The sequence below is a fragment of the Chaetodon trifascialis genome, chromosome 7 (genome assembly GCF_039877785.1).
Source record: "Chaetodon trifascialis isolate fChaTrf1 chromosome 7, fChaTrf1.hap1, whole genome shotgun sequence".
In the NCBI taxonomy this organism is placed as follows: Eukaryota; Metazoa; Chordata; class Actinopteri; order Chaetodontiformes; family Chaetodontidae; genus Chaetodon; species Chaetodon trifascialis.
Genome location: NC_092062.1, coordinates 30,173,944 through 30,199,579, shown reverse-complemented (window position 1 = coordinate 30,199,579; position 25,636 = coordinate 30,173,944). Strand labels below are relative to the sequence as shown.

At 49.5% G+C, this 25,636-nt stretch overlaps 2 protein-coding genes across 2 annotated transcripts in view; one reads left to right on the top strand and one right to left on the bottom strand.

Moving 5' to 3' along the window:
* Positions 1-16,824, top strand: part of atp2c1 (ATPase secretory pathway Ca2+ transporting 1) — a 31,459-nt gene extending 14,635 nt beyond the window's left edge. The window contains exons 4-27 of the mRNA XM_070966856.1: positions 537-626; positions 1,519-1,554; positions 1,743-1,804; positions 2,613-2,721; positions 3,597-3,752; positions 3,921-3,989; positions 4,856-4,931; positions 5,013-5,079; positions 5,924-6,048; positions 6,273-6,370; positions 7,100-7,195; positions 7,342-7,431; positions 8,375-8,479; positions 9,380-9,536; positions 9,613-9,783; positions 10,027-10,124; positions 10,412-10,462; positions 10,752-10,918; positions 10,999-11,067; positions 11,215-11,331; positions 11,743-11,890; positions 12,345-12,440; positions 12,596-12,737; positions 12,846-16,824. Of these exons, the coding sequence (XP_070822957.1) occupies positions 537-626; positions 1,519-1,554; positions 1,743-1,804; positions 2,613-2,721; positions 3,597-3,752; positions 3,921-3,989; positions 4,856-4,931; positions 5,013-5,079; positions 5,924-6,048; positions 6,273-6,370; positions 7,100-7,195; positions 7,342-7,431; positions 8,375-8,479; positions 9,380-9,536; positions 9,613-9,783; positions 10,027-10,124; positions 10,412-10,462; positions 10,752-10,918; positions 10,999-11,067; positions 11,215-11,331; positions 11,743-11,890; positions 12,345-12,440; positions 12,596-12,737; positions 12,846-12,967 (2,517 nt within the window). The 3' untranslated portion in view covers positions 12,968-16,824. The remainder of the gene's footprint in view (positions 1-536; positions 627-1,518; positions 1,555-1,742; positions 1,805-2,612; positions 2,722-3,596; positions 3,753-3,920; positions 3,990-4,855; positions 4,932-5,012; positions 5,080-5,923; positions 6,049-6,272; positions 6,371-7,099; positions 7,196-7,341; positions 7,432-8,374; positions 8,480-9,379; positions 9,537-9,612; positions 9,784-10,026; positions 10,125-10,411; positions 10,463-10,751; positions 10,919-10,998; positions 11,068-11,214; positions 11,332-11,742; positions 11,891-12,344; positions 12,441-12,595; positions 12,738-12,845) is intronic.
* Positions 16,825-17,463: 639 nt separating this feature from the next.
* aste1a (asteroid homolog 1a) lies at positions 17,464-24,107 on the bottom strand. The gene is made up of 6 exons (XM_070966783.1): positions 23,981-24,107; positions 21,912-22,714; positions 21,339-21,644; positions 20,895-21,099; positions 19,325-19,460; positions 17,464-18,048 (listed from the first exon to the last, which is right to left on the bottom strand). Exons 1-6 carry the CDS (start codon positions 24,105-24,107, stop codon positions 17,634-17,636), a joined length of 1,992 nt encoding a protein of 663 aa, XP_070822884.1. The 3' UTR covers positions 17,464-17,633.
* Positions 24,108-25,636: the final 1,529 nt, after the last annotated feature.

Genomic DNA, 25,636 nt, shown 5'->3' with positions numbered 1-25,636 from the left:
TTGATGATTGATTCTGCTTTGATTGATACTGAGTCCAGACTGATCTGGAATCAGTGTAACAAAGTGAATAAATGACCTGATTTACAAACAGCTTAAAGACGACTCATTTCTTTAATAATTCAGTCGAGATCACTTTTTATGTCCATTTTTACACTTTTAAATTAACATGGATGGAAAAAGGCCTGAAGCTAAAGCTTCTGCACGCTGCATGCTCAGTGCTCAGTGAAGCCCCCTCAGCATCTGTCCCAGCTTTAAGGCTTTTTGTAGCCCAGTGAGGTCTTTCAGTGCTTTTTGGGGGATTTTCACCCATTTCTCCTCAGACGCTTCTGGTCCTGTCGGGTTCTTGGCCGTCTTGCTTGCGCTGCTCTTTTAGTTCAGGAGAGTGTGAACCGTCAGCTCGTGGCTCTTTAGCTCAGTGTGGAGGTCTGATACTCAGTACAGGAGCGCACACACGCATGCACACACACACGATGTGTTTTGTTGTCTCTAAATCGTCTCTCGGACGTCATGCCCTCTGTCTGTCTCCCCCCGTGCAGTTCAAAGACCCTCTCATCCTGCTGCTGCTGGCGTCGGCCGTCATCAGCGTCCTCATGCACCAGTTTGACGACGCCATCAGCATCACTGTGGTGAGTGACTCTTCTTCTTCTTCTTCTTCTTCTTCTTCTTCCCTGAGACGACGCCCCTGAGACCTGCACTTCTTCTGAAGTTATTAATAGAAGTGGTTTATGGCAGCGTCAGCAGTGGAGAAGGTGGAGACGCATGCAGGGACTGGGCTGCTGCTGTCGGCCTGGTAGACTTTGCTTACTGAAAACTTTTGGATCCCTGGGGGGGTTGGGGGGGGGGTGTGCTGCAGCAGTGAATAATCGCTTTGATAATGTGCAGGATAAGAGAACAACAGAGGAAAGAGAAAACATTAAAGAAAAGACTGTGATGTGAGTCCTGCTGTGTCCTCACAGCCACGACATGAAACACAACAAAGACATGATTTATCTGCTGTTAGCAGCAGCGGATCCTGAAAGGTCAGAGGTCGTCCTCTGGAGACCACGGACACTGAGACTGCTGATGGTTGTGAGGTGAAGCTGCGCTGGCCTGAAGGTTTGGAGCCTGTGTTCAGATTAAAGCTGATGAACAGAACAGGTTTGTGCTCTGGTGGATGAAACAAACACATCAGTGAGGAATGAGTGGAAGACGTAAGAAGGACGCTGCCGTTTGTGTCCCAAAGTCGTCCACCTGGACCGTCAACATCCGAGACAGAAGGCTGTGAGCCTGAGACGATGCTTCAGTTTGCAGCTGTGGTGGGAGAACAGGATGTGAGGCGGCAGGGCGTGGAGTCACAGAGCAAACAGCATCATCACACTGATTGCATGGCGTCAACAATGGAACAGCTGACGGCTCCTGACGGCTTCAGCTGCTTCTCTCTGTTTCTCTTTGTTTTCTTTGTTTTTCTTATGTTTTCTTTTGTTTGGTGTGGACTCCGATGTGCAGTCTTAACCTGCTGTCTCTCTGTGTCCCTCACAGGCCATCATAATAGTGGTGACCGTCGCGTTCGTCCAGGTGAGTCCTTCCTGTGTGCGTCCCTGCTGTCAGCTGACGCTAACAGAAGCTGACGAGTTCACAGGACGGCAGACAGTGAACAGACGTTTACGTGTGAATGCATGAGGGGAGAGAGAGAGTCTCAGCTGTCTCTCTGTCTCTCAGCTGTCTGTCTCTCAGCTGAAGTGTCTCCTGTCCTCTGTCTGTAGGAGTATCGCTCAGAGAAGTCTCTAGAGGAGCTCGGGAAGCTGGTGCCTCCAGAATGTCACTGGTGAGACTTGAATCCATCTTCTTCTTCTTCTTCTTCTTCTTCTTCTTCTTCTTCTTCTTCTTCTTCTTCTTCTTCTTCTTCTTCTTCTTCTGTGGTTCCAGCTCTGTCCATGTGATTCAGCTTCAGCTCTGTACCAACCAAAAAGTGTTGAGATGTGAAACCAAATCTTCTTCTTCTGTCGGTCACTGAGTAGAATAAAACTAAAATAAGTAAAAATCGGCGTTAAAAGGAAAACGCTTCAGTGGAGACGCATGTCCTCAGAGGACGATGTTCCTTCAGAGTAACTCCTCTGGTCATTTACACTTCACATAACAGCAGACAGAAGGAACAGCTGGCAGAGCGCTCTCACACACACACACACACACACACACACACACGCACACACACACACGCACACGCACACACACACACACACACACACACACACACACACACACACACCCCTCCGTCTCTGCTGTGGAACCAGCTATCAGGGCGTCACTGATTGCAGAGAACAGTTTGAGATCTAATGTGAAGAGTTTGTTCCGCCTCTTCAAAAGTCAAAACCGTCTCAAATAAAACGTTCGTTTTCTGAATCTTTCCTTTGGTTTTAAATTTCCTCTTTTGTCTTTCCTCCACCTGCTTTTGCTGTTTCTGTCCTTCAGCTTGTTGTCAGACGTTTCTGATTATCTCCAGTTGTTGTGGGTGAGCAGCGCCTCTGTTCAGAGCTCAGAAAGGCGTCTTTACTTCCTCTTTCTGGCTTCTGTTCTGTGAACTTTGGTCAAATTGGTTCTGCTGGATGTCGATGTGAGAACTGTGTCTCTCTCAGCGTCAGAGAGGGAAACCTGGAGCACCTGCTGGCCAGAGAGCTGGTTCCTGGAGACACCGTCTGTCTGTCGGTGGGAGAGAGAGTCCCTGCAGACCTCCGCCTGTTCGAGGTGACGCAGCACACGCTCAGTAACACACACACAGTGATTCACACACAGTGACACACTCAGTAACACACACACAGTGATTCACACTCAGTAACACACACTCAGTAACACACACAGTGATTCACACACAGTAACACACACTCAGTAACACACACACAGTGATTCACACACAGTAACACACACAGTAACACACACAGTGATTCACACACAGTAACACACAGTAACACACACAGTGATTCACACACAGTAACACACACAGTGATTCACACACAGTAACACACAGTAACACACACAGTGATTCACACACAGTAACACACACAGTGATTCACACACAGTAACACACACAGTGATTCACACACAGTAACACACACAGTGATTCACACACAGTGACACACTCAGTAACACACACACAGTGATTCACACACAGTGACACACTCAGTAACACACACTCAGCAGTGTCTGCGCACCGCTCGCTCAGGCCTTTATTCGGGCTTGTTTCCACTGGCTCTCCTCTGTTTATCAGGTCCGCTGAGCGTGAATATGTGTTTTTCCAGGATCGGGTGTTTACGCTCGCACCGTTCACACACACGTGGAAGCTGCTCCCTGCAGCCACAGTGTTGTTCTTTGATTCATGAGTCCTGTTTGCTTTCTGAGGAACTGACATGTGACTGGAAATTATGGAGCAAAGTGCTGGAAAAGCTGTATTAAAGGGGAATAAATCCCCTGTTCAGCTGGAGCATTTCCAGTTCATGAATTCCAGTGAACTGCTGGTGTGAACGGGTCCAGCACGCAGCAGGTCGGCTGAGCGTCCACCTGTGGACAAACGCAAAAAGACGTCTGTTTATTGACCCCCCGCTGTCTGTCCTCCACCCTCTCAGTCGACCGACCTGTCTGTGGATGAGTCCAGCCTGACGGGGGAGACCACCCCCTGCTCCAAGTACACCTACCACCAGCCAGCAGCCACCAATGGAGACATCGCCTCGCGCAGCAACATCGCCTTCATGGGGACTCTGGTGCGCTGCGGCAAAGCCAAGGTACCAGCTGCACCCTCACAGCTCCTCCTCCTTAAACTATTATTATAAGAACATTTTCTTTGTGTTTCTTCAGTCAGAAATGAAATATTAAACTAACCTGAAACAACATTAAACGAACAGCCTGTGACAAACACGCACACACTGATCTGTTGGTGTGGTGTTCCTCAGGGCATCGTCATCGGGACCGGAGAGAGCTCCGAGTTTGGGGAGGTGTTCAAGATGATGCAAGCAGAGGAGGTGCGTCCTCCTACATCTTATCTGAATATACCTTTTAAAAGCCGCCAACAGGCTGTTTAGCTCATTGTTTATGTGTTTTCATTGTTTTCGAATGGAGCTTCGCGGCCAGTTTACAGTGAGTTTGCTTCACGCTCACAAACGCTCGCTGTCACAGGTCATCGTGGCTCTCCAGGAGTCTGCTTTCTCAGACGTAACATAAACAACATGCCTGATTTTGAGTTTAGAAAAACCTGCTTTGTCCGGGAGAACAAGCAAATCAGGTTTTCACAAGTCTGCATGTAAGTGACGAAGACGGGACAGAGACAGAGGACGAATCACAGACAGCAGAGATGAGGACGTGTGCAGATCCGTCCTCAGAGTTACTTCATTCAGGCTGATTGAATATCTGACATTCAGTGAAGTTACGCTGTCGCTCCCTCTCAGGTCAGAGCAGCGTGTTTTAGCACAGTTACAGTCTAAGCTAACGTGTTACTGACTGCTGCATGCTCGGTTTACAGTGAGCGGCTCGCCACGAAGCTCGTGAACGCGTCTGACGGAAAGCGTGAAATGAAGCCGCTCTCACTGAGCAGAATGTGGAGCTGTGCTGCGTCCTGGCTGAAAAGTCTAAACTGCAGATAGATTTCCTGAATGATTGGCTTTAGTTTATCGGAGTGCAGCCGAAGATAAGAAGCTCCTGTAAAACTCACAGCTCTGCAGCACAGACACTGTCAGGTTTAACTCATGAATCAGCCGTCGGTCCACACGCTTACAGCCTCCCACACCAAAATGTTCAAACCAGTGAATAAATATGACGACATGAAAGGACGAACCACCACCAGTGAACGCCGATGTCGTTATCACACCTGAAGGCTTTTTTCTCCCCTCAGGCTCCGAAAACACCTTTACAGAAGAGCATGGACCTGCTGGGGAAGCAGCTCTCGCTCTACTCCTTCGGCATCATAGGTTCGTAGCTTTGCTTCTTGGTCCTCCGTCCTCGTCCTCGTCCTCTGCGTCACGCTCAGTGCTGTCTGTGCTGCCTTTCAGGGGTCATCATGCTGGTGGGCTGGCTGCAGGGGAAGAGGATCATGGACATGTTCACCATCGGTGTCAGGTAGCTGACCTTCACTCACATTTGGTTGTGTGTGTTTGCTAAATGATTGAGCTCTGCAGCGGCGTTGACGGCTGTCGGTCGATTCCAGCTGACCGACCTTTGTCATGGCGGACGTTTTGACTTCAACACAGGCGTGACGATAAGGCTGCGCTTCCTTTCCTTCACACGTTCGTTAAAAAGCAGTTGGGTAATGTTTGGTGCTTCACCACGTGGAGGTGCAGATGCACTGAACCAGCCCCAGAGGTGGACCAGGATGCATTATGACCACACTGAGCACGAGTGCTAATGCATTTTCAGTCCACAGACAATAAAACCAAGTTATCAGTGATCGTGACCTTCTCCTCCGCTGTGAGGCCGGGCCAGGTGTGTTCTGGGTAACAGCAGTCGCAGCCTTCCACAAATAAAGCCTAATGCTTTTACTCCCAGTCTGCATCCAGAAAGGACAAAGGTCCCCATCAGTGTCCTCTGACTCCACATCCTGAAGCTCCCTGAAGCCTTGTCCACACAGCGCGCTGTGACTGCGCTCGCCGGCTGCCATCTTGTTTCTGTTATGCGTTTCTTCACAGGGAAACTCAGCGTGCAGTGCAACACAATGATTAATCATTGTCAGTGACTTTTGAAGACAAGTATTGATCTGCTGTGACAGATCTCAGGTCAGCAGACAGTTTGAGCTGATCTGGATCGTCGTCTTGGTCCACCTGATGACTGGACAGGTGTGGCCGATCACAGTCACAGAGCAGGTGGAAAAGCCTGTTAGCTGCTGAAACCAGACCAGCACATCTGCCACCTGATTAATCTAATAACATGCTAGTATTGATTACTGATCGCCTCTCCTCTCCCTCAGCCTGGCGGTCGCTGCCATCCCTGAGGGTTTGCCCATCGTGGTGACGGTGACGCTGGCGCTCGGTGTGATGCGTATGGTGCAGAAGAGAGCCATCGTCAAGAAGCTTCCCATCGTAGAGACTCTGGGTTTGTTCCTCACCTGAAACTGTGTCATGTCCCGTCTGCAGCAGCTTGGACTGAACGTCACAGCGCTGAGTCCACCTGCAGAGAGAGAGGCACACAGCGTACAGGCACATATACGTCAGCCAGTGTCAGCTGATGCTTCTCGTGTGTGCGTGTGTGTGTGTGCGCTTGCGTGTGTGTGTTACTTCCTGTTAACAGTACGCTTCCTGCTGTCGTTTCTCCGTCAGGCTGCTGTAACGTGATCTGCTCAGACAAGACGGGAACTCTGACCAAGAACGAGATGACGGTCACTCAGCTGTTCACATCAGATGGACTCCACGCTGAGGTCTGAACCCGCCGCCACTCATCTTCATCATCATCATCATCATCATCACTCAGCAGAGGAAACAGTGCAGTTCAGATTTGGACACCAGTTCTAAGCTTGATTTGACCGTTTATCAGACATAAAGGAGACAGACGCAGAGGGTTCGTAGTTTCAGAGCTGCAGATCTAGTTTCTGTATTTTCAACAGTTCTGAGGTCACAGAAGACACGAAGATAATCTGTCTGTCGGGTTTCTGTAGATTAACCAGACAAACGATCTCTGTCACGCGTGCTGAGGTTCACTGTCGCAGTAACATTGACTCTGCTGCTGCTGCTGTAAGGTGGGCTCTGTACCTGAGGACGCCTCAGTCAGTTTCCTGCAGCCCACAGAGGACAGACCGACCCACTTCCCTCTTCTGGAAATCCCAGCTGCCATACTGGGAAAGTGGGTCAGGTGACAGAGGAGCAGGAGACCTTGTCTGGTTTTATCTCGATGGCTCCTGAACAACACAGTAATGTGGCCTGTGATATCAGAGTCAGTGTTTTACTGCAGTACAGGAACACAAAGGGCGAGCACAGTGCAGTGAACTGTGTACTGCACGTGCATCATGACGGTGAACACTGGTCACATGTTGCACACCTGAACGTAAACCAGCAGCAGCGATGAAGATGACGTTTTACAGACTCACTGAGCTCACTTTGCTTTGTGGTGGATCTTATCTGGTCTGTTCACCCCTCATTTGGTCTTGCAGGTGACAGGCGTCGGCTACAACGGAGCAGGAGAGGTGTTACTGGACGGGGAGGTCATCCACGGCTTCTCCTGCCCTTCAATCAGCAAGGTGGTGGAGGTGAGTCTGCCATCAGCTGCTGCTGCAGCTCCACCGCTTTGGTTAAAGTGTCTGAAGTCAGGTCATTTAGAGTGACTCACAGGGTCAGATTCAGCCTGCCTGCTGTCGCAGGAGATGGGATGTTAATGGACTGTGATGTGCGACAGGTTGGCTGTGTGTGCAACGACTCCGTCATCAGGAACCACACTCTGCTGGGACGGCCGACGGAGGGCGCGCTCATCGCTCTCGCCATGAAGGTAAAACACACACAAACAGTGAGCTAACAGACCTCTGAGACCAGGTGACCAGCTGTCTGTCAAATGTCCATCCAGACTTTCACCACAGTGAACTCCTGCTTCGTGAAATGATCCGTCGAGTAGCGGCGTTCAGCAGGTGGATCTGAGCTTCAGCGTCTGCTCCTGTTCTGTGACGTCAGGGAGGAAAGCTCGTTCTCTGAAAGTGTAGAGCCGAGCATGTATTGAGGAGGAGTCTGACTGGCTGTGTTCCCGAGTTTAAATAAAGGTTGAATGAATGTGGTCAGGGCGGCGAGGTTCTGCTCCTCTAAACACAAACCAGCCTCTGACAGATGAGGAAACGTCCGCCGTGTTGCATCATCTCACGCTGAAGATGAATCTGAGCCTGAGGGATGAAGAAGCTCCTCAAACAGATGCCGTCTTCTTCTTCTTTTCATTTCTCGCAGCCTGCGGCAGAGCGCCGTCCTCCGCCTGGCCTTCACGGGTAACAGGGGAGATGAGTCACGCAGCTGGTGTGGCTGTGAATGAAGGGGCTCAGCACCGATCCTTCGTTTTTGGTTTTACCTTTCAGATCGTGGTGGCTGTGGATGGATCAGCTGCTCAGGGAGTGACGGTCTCTGTGTGGCACATGTTCAGGTTTAAACGGGCCAAACTGGTTGATGTGGTGTGTCTCCCACAGCCGACCAGTTAGCATCACCCACAAGTTAGAAACACAGAACAGAGACGTGTCTTCATGAGTGTGCTGTGTGTTTATCGCCTGTTAGCAAACATTAGCATGCTAACATGCATACTGCACTTCCTGCCTGTTACATGTTAGCATGTTGAGGTTAGCTGCTAGCCTGGCTGTAGCCTCTCGGCCTGGTTCCTGTCTCCTCCTGCTCGGCGTCATCCAGCTGTGCTTCTCATCCAGCTGTGCTTCTCATCCAGCTGTGCTCGTGTCTTGCAGATGGGGCTGGAAAGCCTCCAGCAGGAGTACGTCCGTCTGGAGGAGCACCCGTTCACCTCGGAGCAGAAGTGGATGGCCGTCCGCTGTGTCCACCGCACCCTGCAGGTCTGCATGCTCTCCCCCTGTAATCACATGGACAGGTGCTTTCTGTGTGTTCCTATTAAATCCTTTGAATCCATGCTGTACTTCCTCAGCCAGCTGTGATCTGAAAACATTTGTGGACACTTTGTCCCTGCACAGATGAATGAGTGAGGACACTCTAAAGTCTCTCAGTCATTAAAAACCACAGAATGTTCTAGATTAGTAATATGAAGTCAGAGATGTGCTGATCGCTCTCTGCTAATGGCTAATAGCCCTGAAATGACCGTAGAGGAGGACACTTAAACCAATCAGCTGACTAATGGACCGAGAGGACGCAGCTCAGAAATGATCGAAGCAGCTCGTCCAGCAGAAACTACATGATGAAGATTTTACAGTCCGACGTCATGAAATCTGCTTTTTGAACGACTGAAGATTCAGAAAATGTCTCTGAACCTGAACTCTGTCCTGAAGGAAGTTCAGCCGTCAAACTCATGAATCACAGACAGGAGCATGTTGTAGGTTTGTGATGATGAAACGTGATGAACAAGCGAAAAGTTAAGATTCGTTTCTTCAAGTTTTATGAAAGCTGTAAATTCAGTCGGCTGCTCAGTCGTTTTATTGATGGGTGTGCACTGAAACCTTTTATCAGAAGTCCTAGCTGTCATTAGTTTTATGGCTGTTTGCCTTCATATCGCGTACTTTGAACCGGTTATTGATATTAGAGCTCGTATATCATTATTGACTTGTTTGTTTTGTATTAAGATCAGCAGCTTGTTTTTATTTTATTTTGTCTGTTGGACGTCTCTGAATGAGGAGACAGCTGTGAGAGGACACAGTGACCAGCAGTGATCTGAATGCATAACGTTTACCTGGTTATGTCCTCTGCTGTGAGCCTCACGATGCTGTCTCTGCCCCCCCGCCCAGGACAAGCCTGGAGTTTACTTCCTGAAGGGAGCCTACGAGCAGGTGATCCGCCTCTGCAGCTCCTACAACAGCAGGGGAAGCACACTGTCCCTGAACCACCAGCAGAGGGAGCTCTACCAGCAGCAGATCAGCTACATGGGCAGCGCCGGTCTGAGAGGTGAAGCCCTGAACGTCCACTCCGTGCTCACTTTGAACAAGCCGTGACGCTGACAGCATGTCCGTCTCTTCCTCAGTCCTGGCCTTCGCGTCCGGCTCCGAGATGGGCAGCCTGACCTTTCTGGGTCTGGTGGGCATCATCGACCCGCCCAGGTCAGGGGTCAAAGAAGCCGTGGCGACGCTCATCAACTCCGGCGTCGCCATCAAGATGATCACTGGAGACTCTCAGGAGACCGCCATGTCCATAGGTTAACACACGCCACCCCTCACACAGTCCGTAGATGAAGAGTTTAAGATTCAGCTGAGCTGGTCATGAAGAAGCAGCGCCGTCGCTTCTCTGAGACGTAAAAACCAAGAAAGACATGAACCCAAGCAGCCCGTCCCAGTTTAACCATCTGTCTCTCCGTCTGTCCCTCTGTCCCTCTGTCCCTCTGTCCATCTGTCCCTCTGTCCCTCTGTCCCTCTGTCCCTCTTTCCATCTGTCCCTGCAGCCAGTCGTCTGGGTCTGTACTCTAAAGGCCGTCAGTGTTTGTCAGGAGACGAGGTGGATCAACTCGACCTGCAGCAGCTGTCTCACATGGTCCCCAGAGTGAGACACGCACACACGCACACACACACACACCTATGAGCTGCCTGTTTCACTCTGGTGCTTTCTGCTCGAGCAGCTGACCACAGATCAGATTCAGAGGCTCAGTGTGAACAAACAGACATGAAGGTGTGTTCTGCTTCTGTGCCGGCTGGAGGAAAAGAGGCAGAAAGTCACCTGAGCCAAAACAACCTGCTGCCGCCTCTCATTGGCCACTGATTGGTCGTTTCTGTTCTGCAGTCTGACATCAGATCTGACATCACCTGACGCTGTGTCTTCTGTCTCCGCAGGTGTCTGTGTTTTATCGAGCCAGTCCAAGACACAAGCTGAAGATCGTCAAGGTGAGCCGACGGACAGACGCTTTGATCGTCTCGTGGAGCACAAACACCGTGATTGTCTTCACAGGTTAAAGCAGAAGACTGAGCATTTGTCCTTTAAGGGTCTGTCCTCGGGAGACGATCAGGAGCTCGTCCTGCTGCTCCTGAACGTCTCCAGAGGACTGAGCGTTTGTCCTGTAAGGATCGGTCCTCTGGAGACGATCAGGAGCTCGTCCTGCCGCTCAGATCTCTTTTCATCTCACACTGAAGCTCTACACGCTGCTCGTGTGTTAAAGTCAAAGTCTCTCTGCAGTCCCTCCAGAACATCGGCGCCGTGGTGGCCATGACGGGCGACGGGGTGAACGACGCCGTGGCTCTGAAGGCCGCCGACATTGGCGTGGCGATGGGCCAGACGGGCACCGACGTCTGCAAAGAGGCGGCCGACATGATCCTGGTGGACGACGACTTCCAGACCATCATGTGAGTGGACGGCGTGGGCGCTTTGACCCCGCGGCGAGACTTTTAAGAAATGTTGAGCTAAGTCTGTTCTCTGCTTCCAGGTCGGCCATCGAGGAAGGAAAAGGAATTTACAACAACATTAAGAACTTTGTGCGCTTCCAGCTCAGCACGTGAGTCAAGAGTCGTTTTAAATCTTTACATTTAGCACCAGAGTCACGTTATGACTCATCAGCAGTCTCCTGTCCGTCTCCATAAACTGTGAGACATTAAACGTCCTCAGACGCTCAGCAGCTTTAACCCCCTCTGCTGGTCTGCAGGAGTATTGCAGCTCTGACGCTCATCTCTTTGGCAACGCTGATGAACTTCCCCAACCCGCTGAACGCCATGCAGATCCTGTGGATCAACATCATCATGGACGGGCCTCCTGCTCAGAGGTACAGAGGCATCATGGGAGATGTAGTTTAGAGGCTGAAAGAACTGTTCAGATCATTGATTTCAAGAGAGAAATCAATGCTGTTTAATTCCTGAAAACATTTTAAACAACAGTTCACATCATTGTAATCAGTTTTATTACGTTTAGTTTAGAAGCAGCTGATGTTTTTCTCGAGGACTTTCAGCTGAAGTCAGTAAATAAAACACAGAAAGCTCAAATCAGATCTGTTTTCTGAACGTTTTGAGCTTTTGGAGACCTCTCGTCATGATGGCAGTGTTTCTGAACATTAGGTGATGTTTAAACATCAGTTTTAAACTTCTGCTTTAACGTAGGAAAACAGTGTAAAGTTTGTGGTGTGAAGCTGAGCGTCAGCAGCGCCGCTTGTGACTGACTGTGAGTGTCTCGTTGTCAGTTTGGGCGTCGAGCCCGTCGACCGGGACGTGATCAGAAAGCCTCCCCGAAACGTGAGAGACAGCATCATCACCCGCAGCCTCATCGTCAAAGTGCTGGTGTCGGCGCTCATCATCGTCTGCGGGACGCTGTTCGTCTTCTGGAGAGAGGTGGACCATTGGACGTCCCGTCACGTCCTTCTCCTGGTTTATCATTGAGGAAGTGAAGTCTTTGAAGAGCCTCCAAACTGAGCCGGTCCAGCTTACCGCAGTGCTTTAGTGTCAGAGTCAGGGTGACAGCAGAGTTTGATGTTTTCAGTATAAATACTTAAACTACTCGTGCACGTTGTCTGCGGCCGACAGGAAGTTCAGACTTTTATTTTTAATGCAGACAGACGAGATGTTGTGCTGCTTCCTGCTGCAGACTCACTGCACAGGAAGTCTGTTCTGGTGCTGTGTTAAGAAATAAGGTGGAAATAAAACAGGAAAATAACATTAGATGGCTGCAGAGGAGGGACAAAAAGGTCCTTCAGGACACAGTCATGTACAAATACACAGAGGCAGTAGATCCGGCTGACGGAGGGACGCTCCAGCTCGTCTCTAACGTTTGTGTCTTCTGCTCCAGTTGCAGGACAACGTGATCACTCCTCGAGACACCACCATGACCTTCACCTGCTTCGTCTTCTTTGACATGTTCAACGCGCTGAGCTCCCGCTCTCAGGTAAACGTCCCAGACACCTGAGAAACTGGTTCCCAGCTGAGCGAACCAGTTTCTGAGGCGAGGCTGAAGTCTGCCTCTGAGCTTTGTCATGTGACGTCAGGCTGGGACTGACGCAGATCCGCCTGTGACGCTCTGATGCGTGTCTTGCTCCTCAGACCCGGATGGTCCATGAGATGGGTCTGTGCAGCAACCGGACCTTCTGCTACGCCGTCCTGGCCTCCATCATGGGCCAGCTGCTCGTCATCTACTTCCCTCCTCTGCAGAACGTCTTCCAGACGGAGAGCCTCAGCGTCTTCGGTAAGAGACGGATGTTCAAACCCTGAATCTGCGCTCAGAGACGTGAGGGGGCGGGCAGGTGTGCACAGGTGTGGTAACGAGTGTGAACTGTCCTCTGATCTTCCTCAGACCTGCTGTTCCTGGTGACCCTCACCTCCTCGGTGTGTGTGGTGTCCGAGGCCATCAAGATGGTGGAGAGGTGGAGGGGCGGTGAGAGGAGCCCACCCGTCGACTGCTTCCAGGTGGTATGACCCCCCACCCCCCACCCCCCACCCCCCCCGGGCTGTCAAGGCTGAAGGACTCTGAGGAGGAAGAGGAGGAGGATGAGTGTGATGGGTTTTCGGATCTCGCAGCCGATGGCACTGACTAATTAAGACTGCGAGGACTTTTCCTGTGAGCTCCTCAGGAGGGAGGAGAAACTCCAGTCTGGGACTGGACGCTCCTGTCCTCAGGGGGACGGAGGAGGCGAGTTAGCGGACTGGACTTTGATTAAACTGGGAGGAAAGGATGGCTGCTGGGAGATCTGAGCCTGTAGTCTGCGATTGGTCCAGCAGGAGCTTTGAAAGCGGCGTCCTCCGTGGACCGGCTCCAGTCTGCTCCTCCTCAGTTAGGACGTCCTCTAAGATAACCCTGAAGATTAGAGACGTGTAGTGTCTTCTTTTTATTCTGTCGTGTAGAAGGTGTTGACCACTGTTCAGTTTACGTTTGGGTTCGTCTGGAGACGCTTTGCAGTTCACGGTGGAGGTGTAACGGTTTCATTTAGGCTTTACTGATCCTGAATCTGCTGTAAAGATGAGCACTGAGACGTTTTCGTGGCGTCCGTTATTTAAAGAGAAGTCTGTGTGTCGGTGATGCTGCAGGTTCACACAGCATCTACAGCACATGAAGCTTAAGCTTGTTTTCAGCTATGGAAGCCTGCGGCTGCCAATATTAACATGAAATCGTTTAATCACGTCATCAAAACGACTGTTAAAACATTCAGATCAGAGCTGTTACCTGATGAAGGGCTGAGATAAAGACACACTTCAGAAAGTTCGTTATTAGAAAAACACTAAAATCAGGCCGTAATTTATTCTCACGCTTACTTTCAGTTTGCAGTTTATTCAAATGAAAAGATTTTTTCACGTTAAATGCAAATTCTGCAGTAGATTGAAAAGTGATTTAATATTCATTTCATTTTTTGTGAAAGTTTGATTTGTTTGTCGTCTTTCTTGTTTCAGTGATTGATTTAATATTGGCATCTGTGGGCTTCCGTACTGTTCGCTCTGCAGCGATCAAACACTAGCGTTAGCGTTAGCATGTTTAAAGTTAAACAATGTCGTTTTCTTTTTCTACACTTTAAATGTGTAAATGTAAACGTGTCAGAGGCTCTTCCTGCTCCGCCTTCCTGTTTACTGAACCCACGACACTAAACTTAGCAGTCTGAGCTAGGCTAACCTGACTAGCATCATCCGCTAGCTGTCCGTCAGGTAAAGTCGTGAATCTCAGGTTGCTTTCACACCTCACCTGTGACGTTTCCTCCTCTGGCTTCATGTTTTTATTGGATAACTTTATGAGTCGTCGGAGGTTTTTGTGTGAACACAAAGCAAACGACGGATCTCCTTTCTTTGTGTGAACCGAACTGCAGGTGTGAAAGTTACCTGAATGTCGGCGTGTGCGTCGTTACACCTCCACCGTGCCGGCGTGTTTCTGTGATCATTCATCGTGTTTCGTGCGTCTTCCTGCTCGCTGATCCATTCAGTCGAAGGAATCCGGTTCAGCCGCTCAGCTGACGCCTCGTCTCTGCTGCGTCTGCGGTGGCGAGCGCCGAGTTCAACGGCCTGATGCTAAACGTGGAACTGGGCCTCAAAAACCGGCGTCGCTGAGCCGCAGAGCCTCGCCGTCGCTCATCCTGTGCCTTAGAGAAGTCGTCCTCCATCGTGTGAACGATCCCTTTACTGACGACGCTTCAGTCAGAAGGTTAACCTCCTGTTTTTAAGTTGATTTTCTTTCCACTCCTCCACCTTTAATCACTGCACAGAGCCGTGGTGCTTTCTGGGAAATGTAGTCGATCTTGTTTAAATTAGATTTTTCATCCAAGCTCATCACTTCGAGAGGAAGCACCTTCGCTCTGCTGTCGTCTGTCCTGCCATGACGGTTAGCCTCCCGGCGCTCTGGGCTGTCTGAGGTCTTTGAGGCGACTCGGCTCGTGGGTTCCAGCAGCAGAGCTCAGGTGTTCTCCTCCAGGTGTGATGTGTGACGCCTCCCCTGCAGGTGTCAGTCAAAGCTTTAACAGTGAAGCACGGTGAGATTTTATGGCAGAAGACGTTATTAAAGGAAGTTTTCTGTTTTTATCACCTGAGTCTTTTTTTTTCTGGCCTTTCCGCCGTCCTCTACGATCAGCGCGTTTAGAGCTCACCTGTGTGGCAGCTCAGCGTCGCACGCCGTAGAACGTCCCATCGGCCCGATAAGCTCCGCTGAAAGAGACCAGATGAAGAAAAAGACAAAAACCAAGACGGCGGCGCGAGCAGTCTGAAGAGCTCTGAAGCTGAAGCGTGGCGGCTGCCGGGGCTTCAGGTACAGGTGAGACAGGAAGCAGGAAGTCACAGGTGGTGGACTGACAGTCAGATCACGAAGAGACTAAAACAAACAAACAGCTGCATTTAGAAAACGACCCTCAGTTCAGCTCCGACGTGTCTCTACGTTTGTCCTCCAGCTGTCCAACTGTCCCAGATCAGATTTGACCGTTGGAGGAGCTCGAGGCGGAGCAGCGTCCTCTCACGGCCTCCACGCCGCCTGTTTTTGAGGCCTCGCCCACCGCCCGCGGTCACGTGACCGACAGCGTCCCGCAGCAGTGACGCCGTCCTCGCTCTCTGTACGTTTAACTCTGTCAAATACGAGACGGTCGGTCCCTCGTCTCAGCCTCGGTCTCACCTTCTTCTTCTATTCGTGCTTTCTGTACCTGCGGAGCGTCGATGTGACTGGTCGAGGTTTTTTCTGTTTAACTGTTTAAAGCTCCTCAGTTCAACGTGAGCACGAGATGAAGCCGTTTGAGCCTGAAGGTCAAAGTGTGGCGATGAGACTCTTCACGAATCATCCAAATCAGCTGATGGAGGAAATATCAGCAGATGAATCAGTCGTGAAAATGATCAGCAGCTGCAGCTGAAATTCAAACCAACAACGTTCAACATAAAACCCAAAGTCATTGAAATCTCTTTTCAAGGTTAAATTTACAAGTCAGAAAGTGATTCTGAAGAGTTTGACTTCAAGTTTCTGGATCATTCTGAAAACAAACCAGAAAGAAATAATGAAAGTTTCCAGTGAATTCATCCAAAATGCAATCGACAGGAAGTGAAACAGCAACGTTTTTCACTTCATTGAAGTTAACTTGACTTTTTTAAGATGTCGCTTTGAAAAAAAAAACAATGAAAGTTTGTGAAAGTTTCCCTGGAAATGAACTTATTGTCCAACATTGGCTGCTTTTAGCTTCTGAAATGTGCTGATGGTCAGTGTGAACTGAATCTTTCTGTCTGCTGATGGAAAATACCTGAACGAGTCGCCTTCAGCTCCAAATGAAAAATCACCAGAGTCTGACTTTAATCAAGGAAACAGTGAATGAAGGTCAGAATCAAGCAGCTGCAGCTCGATTCGTCAGTGAAATGTCTTAATCCAACAGAACCAACGCTGAAGTTCATCAGAGGCCAGAAGGACATTAATGTCCAAAACAGAGTTTCACTTCGTCTTTCAGTGGAAGTAAAGGTCCAAACATGTGACATTCAGAGGTGATTTTATTTTTACCTGGAAATGAACAACAATCAGTTTCATGTCTGAAAAAGAGCTGAAAATATCTGAAGGTAAAAAAATAAAGGTTTCATTCAATCTGTAAGACAAGCTTTGAGAGACAGGAAGGAGTTTAGACCTGCAGGAGGATCAGACCCAACACCAGTCACACCTGACCCGCCGCCACCTTCACTTTAATTTATGGTCTGTGTGTGTGTGTGTGTGTGTGTGTGTGTGTGTGTGTGTGTGTGTGTGTGTGTGTGTGTGTGTGTGTGTGTGTGTGTGTGTGTGTGTGTCAGTATCAATGAGGATAAAATGTATATTAAAATTTTCTAAGTCTTTTAAAGAAGCTCACTTTGTGTTTATTCATGTTTTCAGTGGACGCACAGAAACATTCAAAGCAAACAAACTTTATTCTTCATTAAAAGCTTTAAACAGGTTGAACATTTCATCGTTCTTTCCCTTGATTACGTTTAAGATTTAAACTGATAAATACAGAAATAATTTGAGTCAGTACCTGAGCAGTTCACACAAGCTCGTTCACAAAGTTCAGTAAGTTAAAAATGTATTAAAGGTTAAAATGCTTCTGAAGTGAAAAGATAAATCAGTTGACAGGAAGACAAACGGAGGTCAAACATTCGTAAAATCACAGAATGAAGCTAAAAAGTTTCTGGAATAAAAACACGATGTTTAACAGAGCTTCTCTGTCACAGAAGTGCTGCGCTGACAAATACTCGGATACTTAAAGTAACGAACACTCAGACTCTTCAGTGTCGACGGCACAGAAGCATCATCAGCAAAAAGCAGTTAATCATTCTGCGTCTGCGTCACTGTTCAAACTCTTTTAATGACCTTTTGTCCTGTTTGAAGGTTTCATCTCGAACGAATCAGCAGAAACTGAACGATGTGAGCAGAAGATTCAGCACGGAGACTTTGAAATGGATTTCAGGATGAACTGACTTCTGTGCTTTGAGATGAACAGCTGTTTACAGCTTGTTTCACTGCCCCCCAGTGGCCAAAACCAAACACTGCAGCTTTAAAGGGTTTTCATTCACGCTGCCGTTTGCTTCGAGTCTGATTGATAAAGTTATTTTTCAGCAGCAGCAGTTTGCTTCTGATAGCGGACTCAGGTGAGGCCTGAGGGTTCGGACCCTGAGCTCAGAGGAGGTCCTGGCCCCTGCGGTCCTGTTTGCGGGCCAGGTCAGGGTTGTTGCACCGGTCGCTTCTCTCTTTAGCTCTGTACCGAGTTTTCACTGACACCAGCTCATGCAGATCTAGGTCCTCCAGTGCTTTGACTACGCTTCCAACTTCGTTGTCTTCGCACAGGAACAGCCACTGCAGGTTTGCCTCCGGGTCGTCCACAGACTGCCACCGCCGCCCTCGCCGTGGAGACGGCGCTCTCATGTGGTTCTCTGCTGGCGACGGCGCATCCTTGGTGTGAAGGAGGCGGATGGCGGCCAGCATGGACTGATACCGTGCCACACCTGAACGACCGCTCTTCAGAAAGGGCTTCAGTTTTCCTCCCGTCTTCATCAGGTGGACCAGGTGGTGGACCAGCGTCCCCTCATACAACCTGCAGAAGGACAAGATGGAGATTGAACACCAGCCAGGGTGGAACCAGAGACCTCACCTGGGCGAGTCAAGGTGTTCAGCAGACATCCACCAATAAGGATGTGGACAGAGACAGAGACAAGAGACAGACGAGGCTGAGAGGTGATAACTGTCCCTCCAGACACGGAACCTGGTTATTGTTGGACTCAAAGGCTGGAAGACAACATGTCTTTAAGGACCACCTCCAGACATGTTGGAAGACAGACGCAAAGACTCTGCTGTGGATAAAGTCCAGCATGAAACTTGTGTAAGTTTCAAGCTGGACCCTGATTGGCTCCAAACTAGTTGTGATGCAGGTACATCCAGGTGTTAAATTTCCATCTTCTCAGGTGTTTGATTGGCTGCTTTTCCTCTCAATCATCTCAATGACCTGAATGTGTTTGTCATCATGTGGAGCTTTGGACCAAACAAACATGGTGAAGGCGTCGCTTCGGGCTCATCGTGAGCACATTTCTCACTGTTTTCACAACGTTTCCAGACCAATCGATCGATCGATCAGCTGATTGATCCAGAATGAAAAGAATCACTAGTTTAAAATGAGCTCCACCTCAACCAGCTCCAACAGGAACGTCCTGCTGAGACATGAACGAGGAGACACAATAATCTACAGAGACAAGAGGACAGCAGACACAGGAGACACAATGATCTACAGAGACAAGAGGACAGCAGACACAGGGGACACAATGATCTACAGAGACAAGAGGACAGCAGACACAGGGGACACAATGATCTACAGAGACAAGAGGACAGCAGACACAGGGGACACAATGATCTACAGAGACAAGAGGACAGCAGACACAGGGGACACAGTGATCTACAGAGAGCAGAGACAAGAGGACAGCAGACACAGGGGACACAATGATCTACAGAGACAAGAGGACAGCAGACACATGAGACACAATGATCTACAGAGACAAGAGGACAGCAGACACAGGAGACACAATGATCTACAGAGACAAGAGGACAGCAGACACAGGAGACACAATGATCTACAGAGACAAGAGGACAGCAGACACAGGGGACACAATGATCTACAGAGACAAGAGGACAGCAGACACAGGGGACACAATGATCTACAGAGACAAGAGGACAGACACAGGGGACACAGTGATCTACAGAGAGCAGAGACAAGAGGACAACAGACACAGGAGACACAATGATCTACAGAGACAAGAGGACAGACACAGGGGACGCCTGTGTCTGTAGTTACTGCAGCTCCACTGCGTGTGGACACTCACTGTGCGATGTGAGGTTCAGGTAAAGGGAAGCCCAGCAGCTGGTTCAGGTGGACGCTGTCCTTCAGGCAGCTCTGCCATTGGTTGAAGGCGTGAACCACGCCCACATCCAGCGCTTGTGGCTGCTGCGTCTGCAAAACTGCAACACAGCCGGCAAAAATTCAGAAATTTATTGATTTATTTATTTTCCCACCAATGAATGAAGAGAGCTGGAGCTTTGGCTGATGTACAAACACTGTTACCTGTCTGTCTCACACCTGTCTGTCTCACACCTGTCTGTGTTTCACACCTGTCTCTGTGTCTCACACCTGGTCTGTGTCTCACACCTGTCCATGTCTCACACCTGCTCTGTGTCTCACACCTGTCCGTGTCTCACACCTGCTCTGTGTCTCACACCTGTCTGTGTCTCCCACCTGCTCTGTGTCTCACACCTGTCTGTGTCTCACACCTGCTCTGTGTCTCACACCTGTCCGTGTCTCACACCTGCTCTGTGTCTCACACCTGCTCTGTCTCACACCTGTCTGTGTCTCACACCTGTCTCTGTGTCTCACACCTGCTCTGTCTCACACCTGTCTGTGTCTCACACCTGCTCTGTGTCTCACACCTGTGCGTGTCTCACACCTGTCTCTGTGTCTCACACCTGTCTGTGTCTCACACCTGTCTGTGTTTCACACCTGTCCGTGTCTCACACCTGCTCTGTGTCTCACACCTGTCTGTGTCTCACACCTGCTCTGTGTCTCACACCTGTGCGTGTCTCACACCTGTCTCTGTGTCTCACACCTGTCCGTGTCTCACACCTGCTCTGTGTCTCACACCTGTCTGTGTCTCACACCTGCTCTGTGTCTCACACCTGTCCGTGTCTCACACCTGCTCTGTGTCTCATACCTGCTCTGTGTCTCACACCTGTCCGTGTCTCACACCTGCTCTGTGTCTCACACCTGTCCGTGTCTCACACCTGCTCTGTGTCTCATACCTGCTCTGTGTCTCACACCTGTCCGTGTCTCACACCTGTCTGTGCCTCACACCTGCTCTGTGTCTCACACCTGTCCGTGTCTCACACCTGCTCTGTGTCTCACACCTGTCCGTGTCTCACACCTGCTCTGTGTCTCACACCTGTCCGTGTCTCACACCTGCTCTGTGTCTCACACCTGTCTCTGTGTCTCACACCTGCTCTGTGTCTCACACCTGTCCGTGTCTCACACCTGCTCTGTGTCTCACACCTGTCTGTGTCTCACACTTGCTCTGTGTCTCATACCTGCTCTGTGTCTCACACCTGTCCATGTCTCACACCTGCTCTGTGTCTCACACCTGTCCGTGTCTCACACCTGCTCTGTGTCTCACACCTGTCCGTGTCTCACACCTGCTCTGTGTCTCATACCTGCTCTGTGTCTCACACCTGTCCATGTCTCACACCTGCTCTGTGTCTCACACCTGTCCGTGTCTCACACCTGCTCTGTGTCTCACACCTGTCCGTGTCTCACACCTGCTCTGTGTCTCATACCTGCTCTGTGTCTCACACCTGTCTCTGTGTCTCACACCTGCTCTGTGTCTCACACCTGTCCGTGTCTCACACCTGCTCTGTGTCTCAGTGCGTCTCCGTCACTCAGTCCCAGCAGCAGCGCCTTCAGCAGCCTCTCCTCTGGTCGAGGCTGAGCTCTCTTCAGCCAGTACCATGTGACGGCCACCGGGAGGCGCAGCTGAGGCGGCAGGTGGCTCAGAGAGGCCTCGGTCACCCCCAGAGCCTCCAGTAACACCTGCAGCCGCAGAGAGGGCTCGGCCTGGGGCCAGCGAGCAGAGGCGAGGGTGGATGTGGAAGAAGAAGTTCACGGTCACTTTGGTTACCACACAGGGAAGCTCAGTTTGACTGTAACAGCTAAGGCTGGATGTAAAATACACACAAGCTGATCATTTACACTTATTGTGTGTATTTCTGTGTTTTTTCGTTGGCTACCAGCTCGTGTTTCTCTGTTTGTCAGCAGATATTTGGCACATAATGATAAAATCCTGAAAGTTTCACCTTGTCCAGTGAACTGAGTGTCAACTGCTGAGTGACCCATGTGAAGGCAGGGAGGACTGGGATGTCCGTCAGCTGGAGGCCGTCTCTGTCTCTCTCCGTCACCTCAAGCGGCCCCTCTTTGCCCTGCAGCAGCCCGTACATCACCTGGCGGAGCGGCCTGGAGGTCAGGTGAGCGCTGGGCATGTCGGCGCCGTCCACGGTGCAGCTGAGGCTCATCCTCTTCAACAGCAGCACGTCCAGGATGTCTGAAGTCAACCGGCCCTGCGTCAGCGGCAGCCGGGTCCAGTCTGGGACGAGACCTGCCACCTCCAGAACATGAAAAATGTCTTCATGAAGTACATTTTCCTCTGCGTTCACCTGAAGACTGTGATTACTGTGATTCTCAGGCTGCTACTGAACTTTATTCTCATTGTGATTTATTTTATCAGTTAACTGATCAATCATTTCATCCATTAAACGTCAGAAAACAGTTAAAAAACAGTTCCCACAGCCCGAGGTGGAGGCTCGTTAACTGACCCACTGAAAACAGAAGAAAAGGTGCCTGAAAACTGTAGAAGTGATGGATTTTATTACTTGTTCCTCTGGGAATGGAGGTGCTACCCCATGGATGAAGAACCTCTTCAGGGGGCTGGAAGGAAGCTGGTACTCCTCCATGCCCAGAGACAAAGCCTGCCGCACCTCCTCCTGTCTCGCCCGGCTCTGCGCTCCCATCAGTTCCAGCACCTTGTTCAGAGCCTCCTGAGGCTGGTCGAAGCCCCTCAGCCAGCAGAGCAGCCCCTCCAGGTCGCCTGGTGTCCAGCTGATCGATGGTTCCAGCCTCTGCAGATTCACGTAGTCGTTCCCAGCCAGGCAGGCGAAGGCGGGCAGGAGCTGGTGCTGCAGGTTGAACAAGGTGCAGAAGCTGGAGGTCTTGTAGCTCTTACAGGGGATGAAGCTCTGTGAGCCGCTTCGGTCCACCGCCTCCCACTGGAAATGAGAGAGGGGCAGCAGCCCCGCTGGGAGGTCGAAGATGAAGAAGTCGCCGTCGTTGGAAAGCACCGGGCACTCCCATTCTTTAGCCAGGGCAGCAATCTGCTGGTCGGCTTCTCCGTAGCACTGAGCCACCGGGACCTCCAGCCGAGCCAGCGTCTGTTTGAACACCAGCTTGACCAACTGCGGCAGGATGTACTTCTGCTTGCCGGTCTGCGCCGCTTCACAGGCTCTCCTGATCCCATCCGCAGCTCTTTGCGTTAACGTTTCAAGCTTCCTGTCGTTGTAGTCCGCCCCTCCGTCCAGGACCACGTACGGTGCAACCTTGCAGTCTCTCAGGACTTTGACGAACTTCTCAATCAGCTCCTCAAATGCAGCATACTCCCCGCCGTGATTCTGGTCCAGACCTGAACGATCAACCACAGGACACACAATGAAGAATAACAAGGAATCAGCTCATCACCCTCAGTGTTTACCTGTGAACAGGTGAAGAACATGAAGCCACACCCATGTTCCAGATACTGGAAGAGTCAGTGACAAAACTAAGCCTGAGGGTGTAGGGTCACCACCCGCTGGAGGATAAGCTGGGGTTATCAGAACCCAGCAGCATTGGGCTCAGCACTTCAGGCCAAGACTCAGCAGTCCACCTGCACCTGAAGGACAAGGGACACCCATCTGAGGACAAACTGAAGACTGTCGGTTGGAAGGAGGAGTGAAAGAAGCCACCCACGTCAAACTGGAACGACCATCACTGAAGAGAGGAGGTGGTCAGCCACTTACAATGCAGTCCTGAGACCCCTCCCCAGGCGGCTCAACACCTGTTCAGACCAGGACTCAGGTGACCCTAAACACTCACATCGATCCTGCAGGAGGACAAATGCCTGAGACTCCCCAGCAGTCAGTTAGGACTGAAGCAGGCTGATGGATGGGAGACCAAACGTCCTCTAGACCCTCAAACAAGTCCAGCTGCCTCTTAGGCACTCAGAAGAACCAGGACCAGGATGAGGGTCTCTACAGACCCCTCATGTGGACCACGGCCTGGAGGCTAAACCTGCTCACTGCTGAGACCTGCAGGAAACGGACCTGGACCAGATGGTCTCCAGGCTGTAGGAACATTCTGGATTTCAGTATGTTGGGGAGTATTTTATTTTATTGGTTTGTCTTTGAAGGCATCGTTTAGTTTAATGAAGCGATTCGTTATCACTGGTTTGTCGGTGAAAGTGTCATTAAAAGCATGTTAACAGCATCTGGCGTCGCGTGTTTGCTGGTCAAACTTCAGCAGTTTGTACATCAAAGAAGCTCCAGCAGTACAAATCCACCTCGGCGTGAATATCACAGTAATACTGCAGTAATACTGCAGTGACTCATTCTTCTCTCTCTAACATGAACCTTCAGGTCCATGAAGTAAAAAAACTGATCCGAGGACCTGAACTTATTGCAGTGTTTGTACATGAGGTACTGCTACTTTTACTTCCTGTAAATACATTTCTGAATACTTCTTCCATCAGAAAACCTCAGAAAACTTTACATGAATGTGGAAATACGAGATTTCCACCTGACAACAGCTGTAAAAAGTATCTGATCATCAAATGTGTAAATGAATATTCAAGAGACATGAAGTTAAAAGTGAAGTACTTGTCCCGACTTGCAGTACTGTGACAGTACAGTCTTACCTGACTTGAAGTACAGCAGGTACAGCAGGTTATAGCCGTCAATCAGCAGCCGTCTCCTGCTGAACTGCACGTCCAGGTAGATCTGCGGGTGAGCCTCGATGAGGCGGGTCAGTCCTCGGACCCCCATCCTGGTTCTGGCCCCGCAGGTGAAGCCGCGTCGCTCTTAAAGCGTCAGAGTCCGTTTCTGTTTCCTTAACTTTCACTTTGCTCACGTCACCGCTTCCCCGCAGGTCATCTCACACTCCCGCACAGAAAAGGGACACACATGGCAGCAAATCCATCCCGCGCACAGGTGAGCACGCGCACAGGTGAGCGTGTATTTCACCGAGTTCTTCCTCTGAGCGCGAGACGTTTTTTTAAGATGTAAAAGTTCACAAGAAGAGAGAAGTTTGGTCTTTTCTGAGAGACAGAATGAGCAACTACTGCAAGTATTCTGCCTCATGCAGTAAAAGTACACCGTCATGTAAAGTATCAGCAGTAAAAGTACGCACGTATTCTCACCTTCATGTAGTTGATGTATAATATGAGGTACTTTGTTACTTTGAAACAGAAAAAGTACTATAAAAGTATAATATGCACATTTTCTAATATTCGTTTATTTTTTCTTTTGTCAGCTGATTTTTAATGTATCAGAAGTAAAAGTACTCATGTAAAGTACCCTCATTCATAGTGTTGACTGTATTATTCAGATATTAGTGGAATACTGCAGTAACATGTAGTACATCAGAGTCGTCAGGAGTTTCTTTATTCATTCTTATTTATTTCATAGCTGGTCACGTTTCATAATCTTATGTTTATTTTGTCAAAACTGAAGGTGGAAAGTAAAAGTACAAAGTACGAGTTTCCCTCTGACGTGTGGAAGTAACAACAACAACAACAACAACAACAACAACGTTTATTTGGACAGCAGCTTTCATACATGCACTGAGAGGGAACTTTACACAAAAATAACCATGTATACAAGTACAAAGTCTACAGTCAGTACCTCAAGCATGTACCTGATTACAGTACAGTACTGCATTCCACCACTGCATACCAATACATGTAGCTGTACTGCAGTAGAAGTACACGGCGAGCAGAAGCAGAACAGAAAGTGAAACGTGCTGAAGATGAAGATGAAACTGCGGCTGATTACAGAGAATTCATCAGCTGGACAAGACAGATTAAAACACACACACACACACACACACACACACACACACACACACACACACACACACACACACACACACACACACACACACACACACACACACACACACACACAGGATGTGTCTGCAGTACTGATGTCCAAACGTCAGACGTGGACATGTGTCTTACAGTGTGAGTGTGGAGCTTCTGTTATGTCTGATAACACTCTCACATCAGTACTTTACATCCTGACTTATATTCTTATTATATTCTTAGAATATGACCTAATGTGTGTCATACTTTATAATATTATATTATATATATATATATACATATTATAGAACTTTAGATTTAGTTATACTGAGTTATATTTTAACAACTGCTGTCATTCTGTTCATATACTGATTTATATTTTAAGACTTTGATGCTTCGTTCAGTTCTTTGACAACTTTCTTCTTCTCTTAGTTTTATTCTCGTCCTTCTTCTTTCTTGTATATATTTTGTGTTTGTCTGCATGTTTAAACT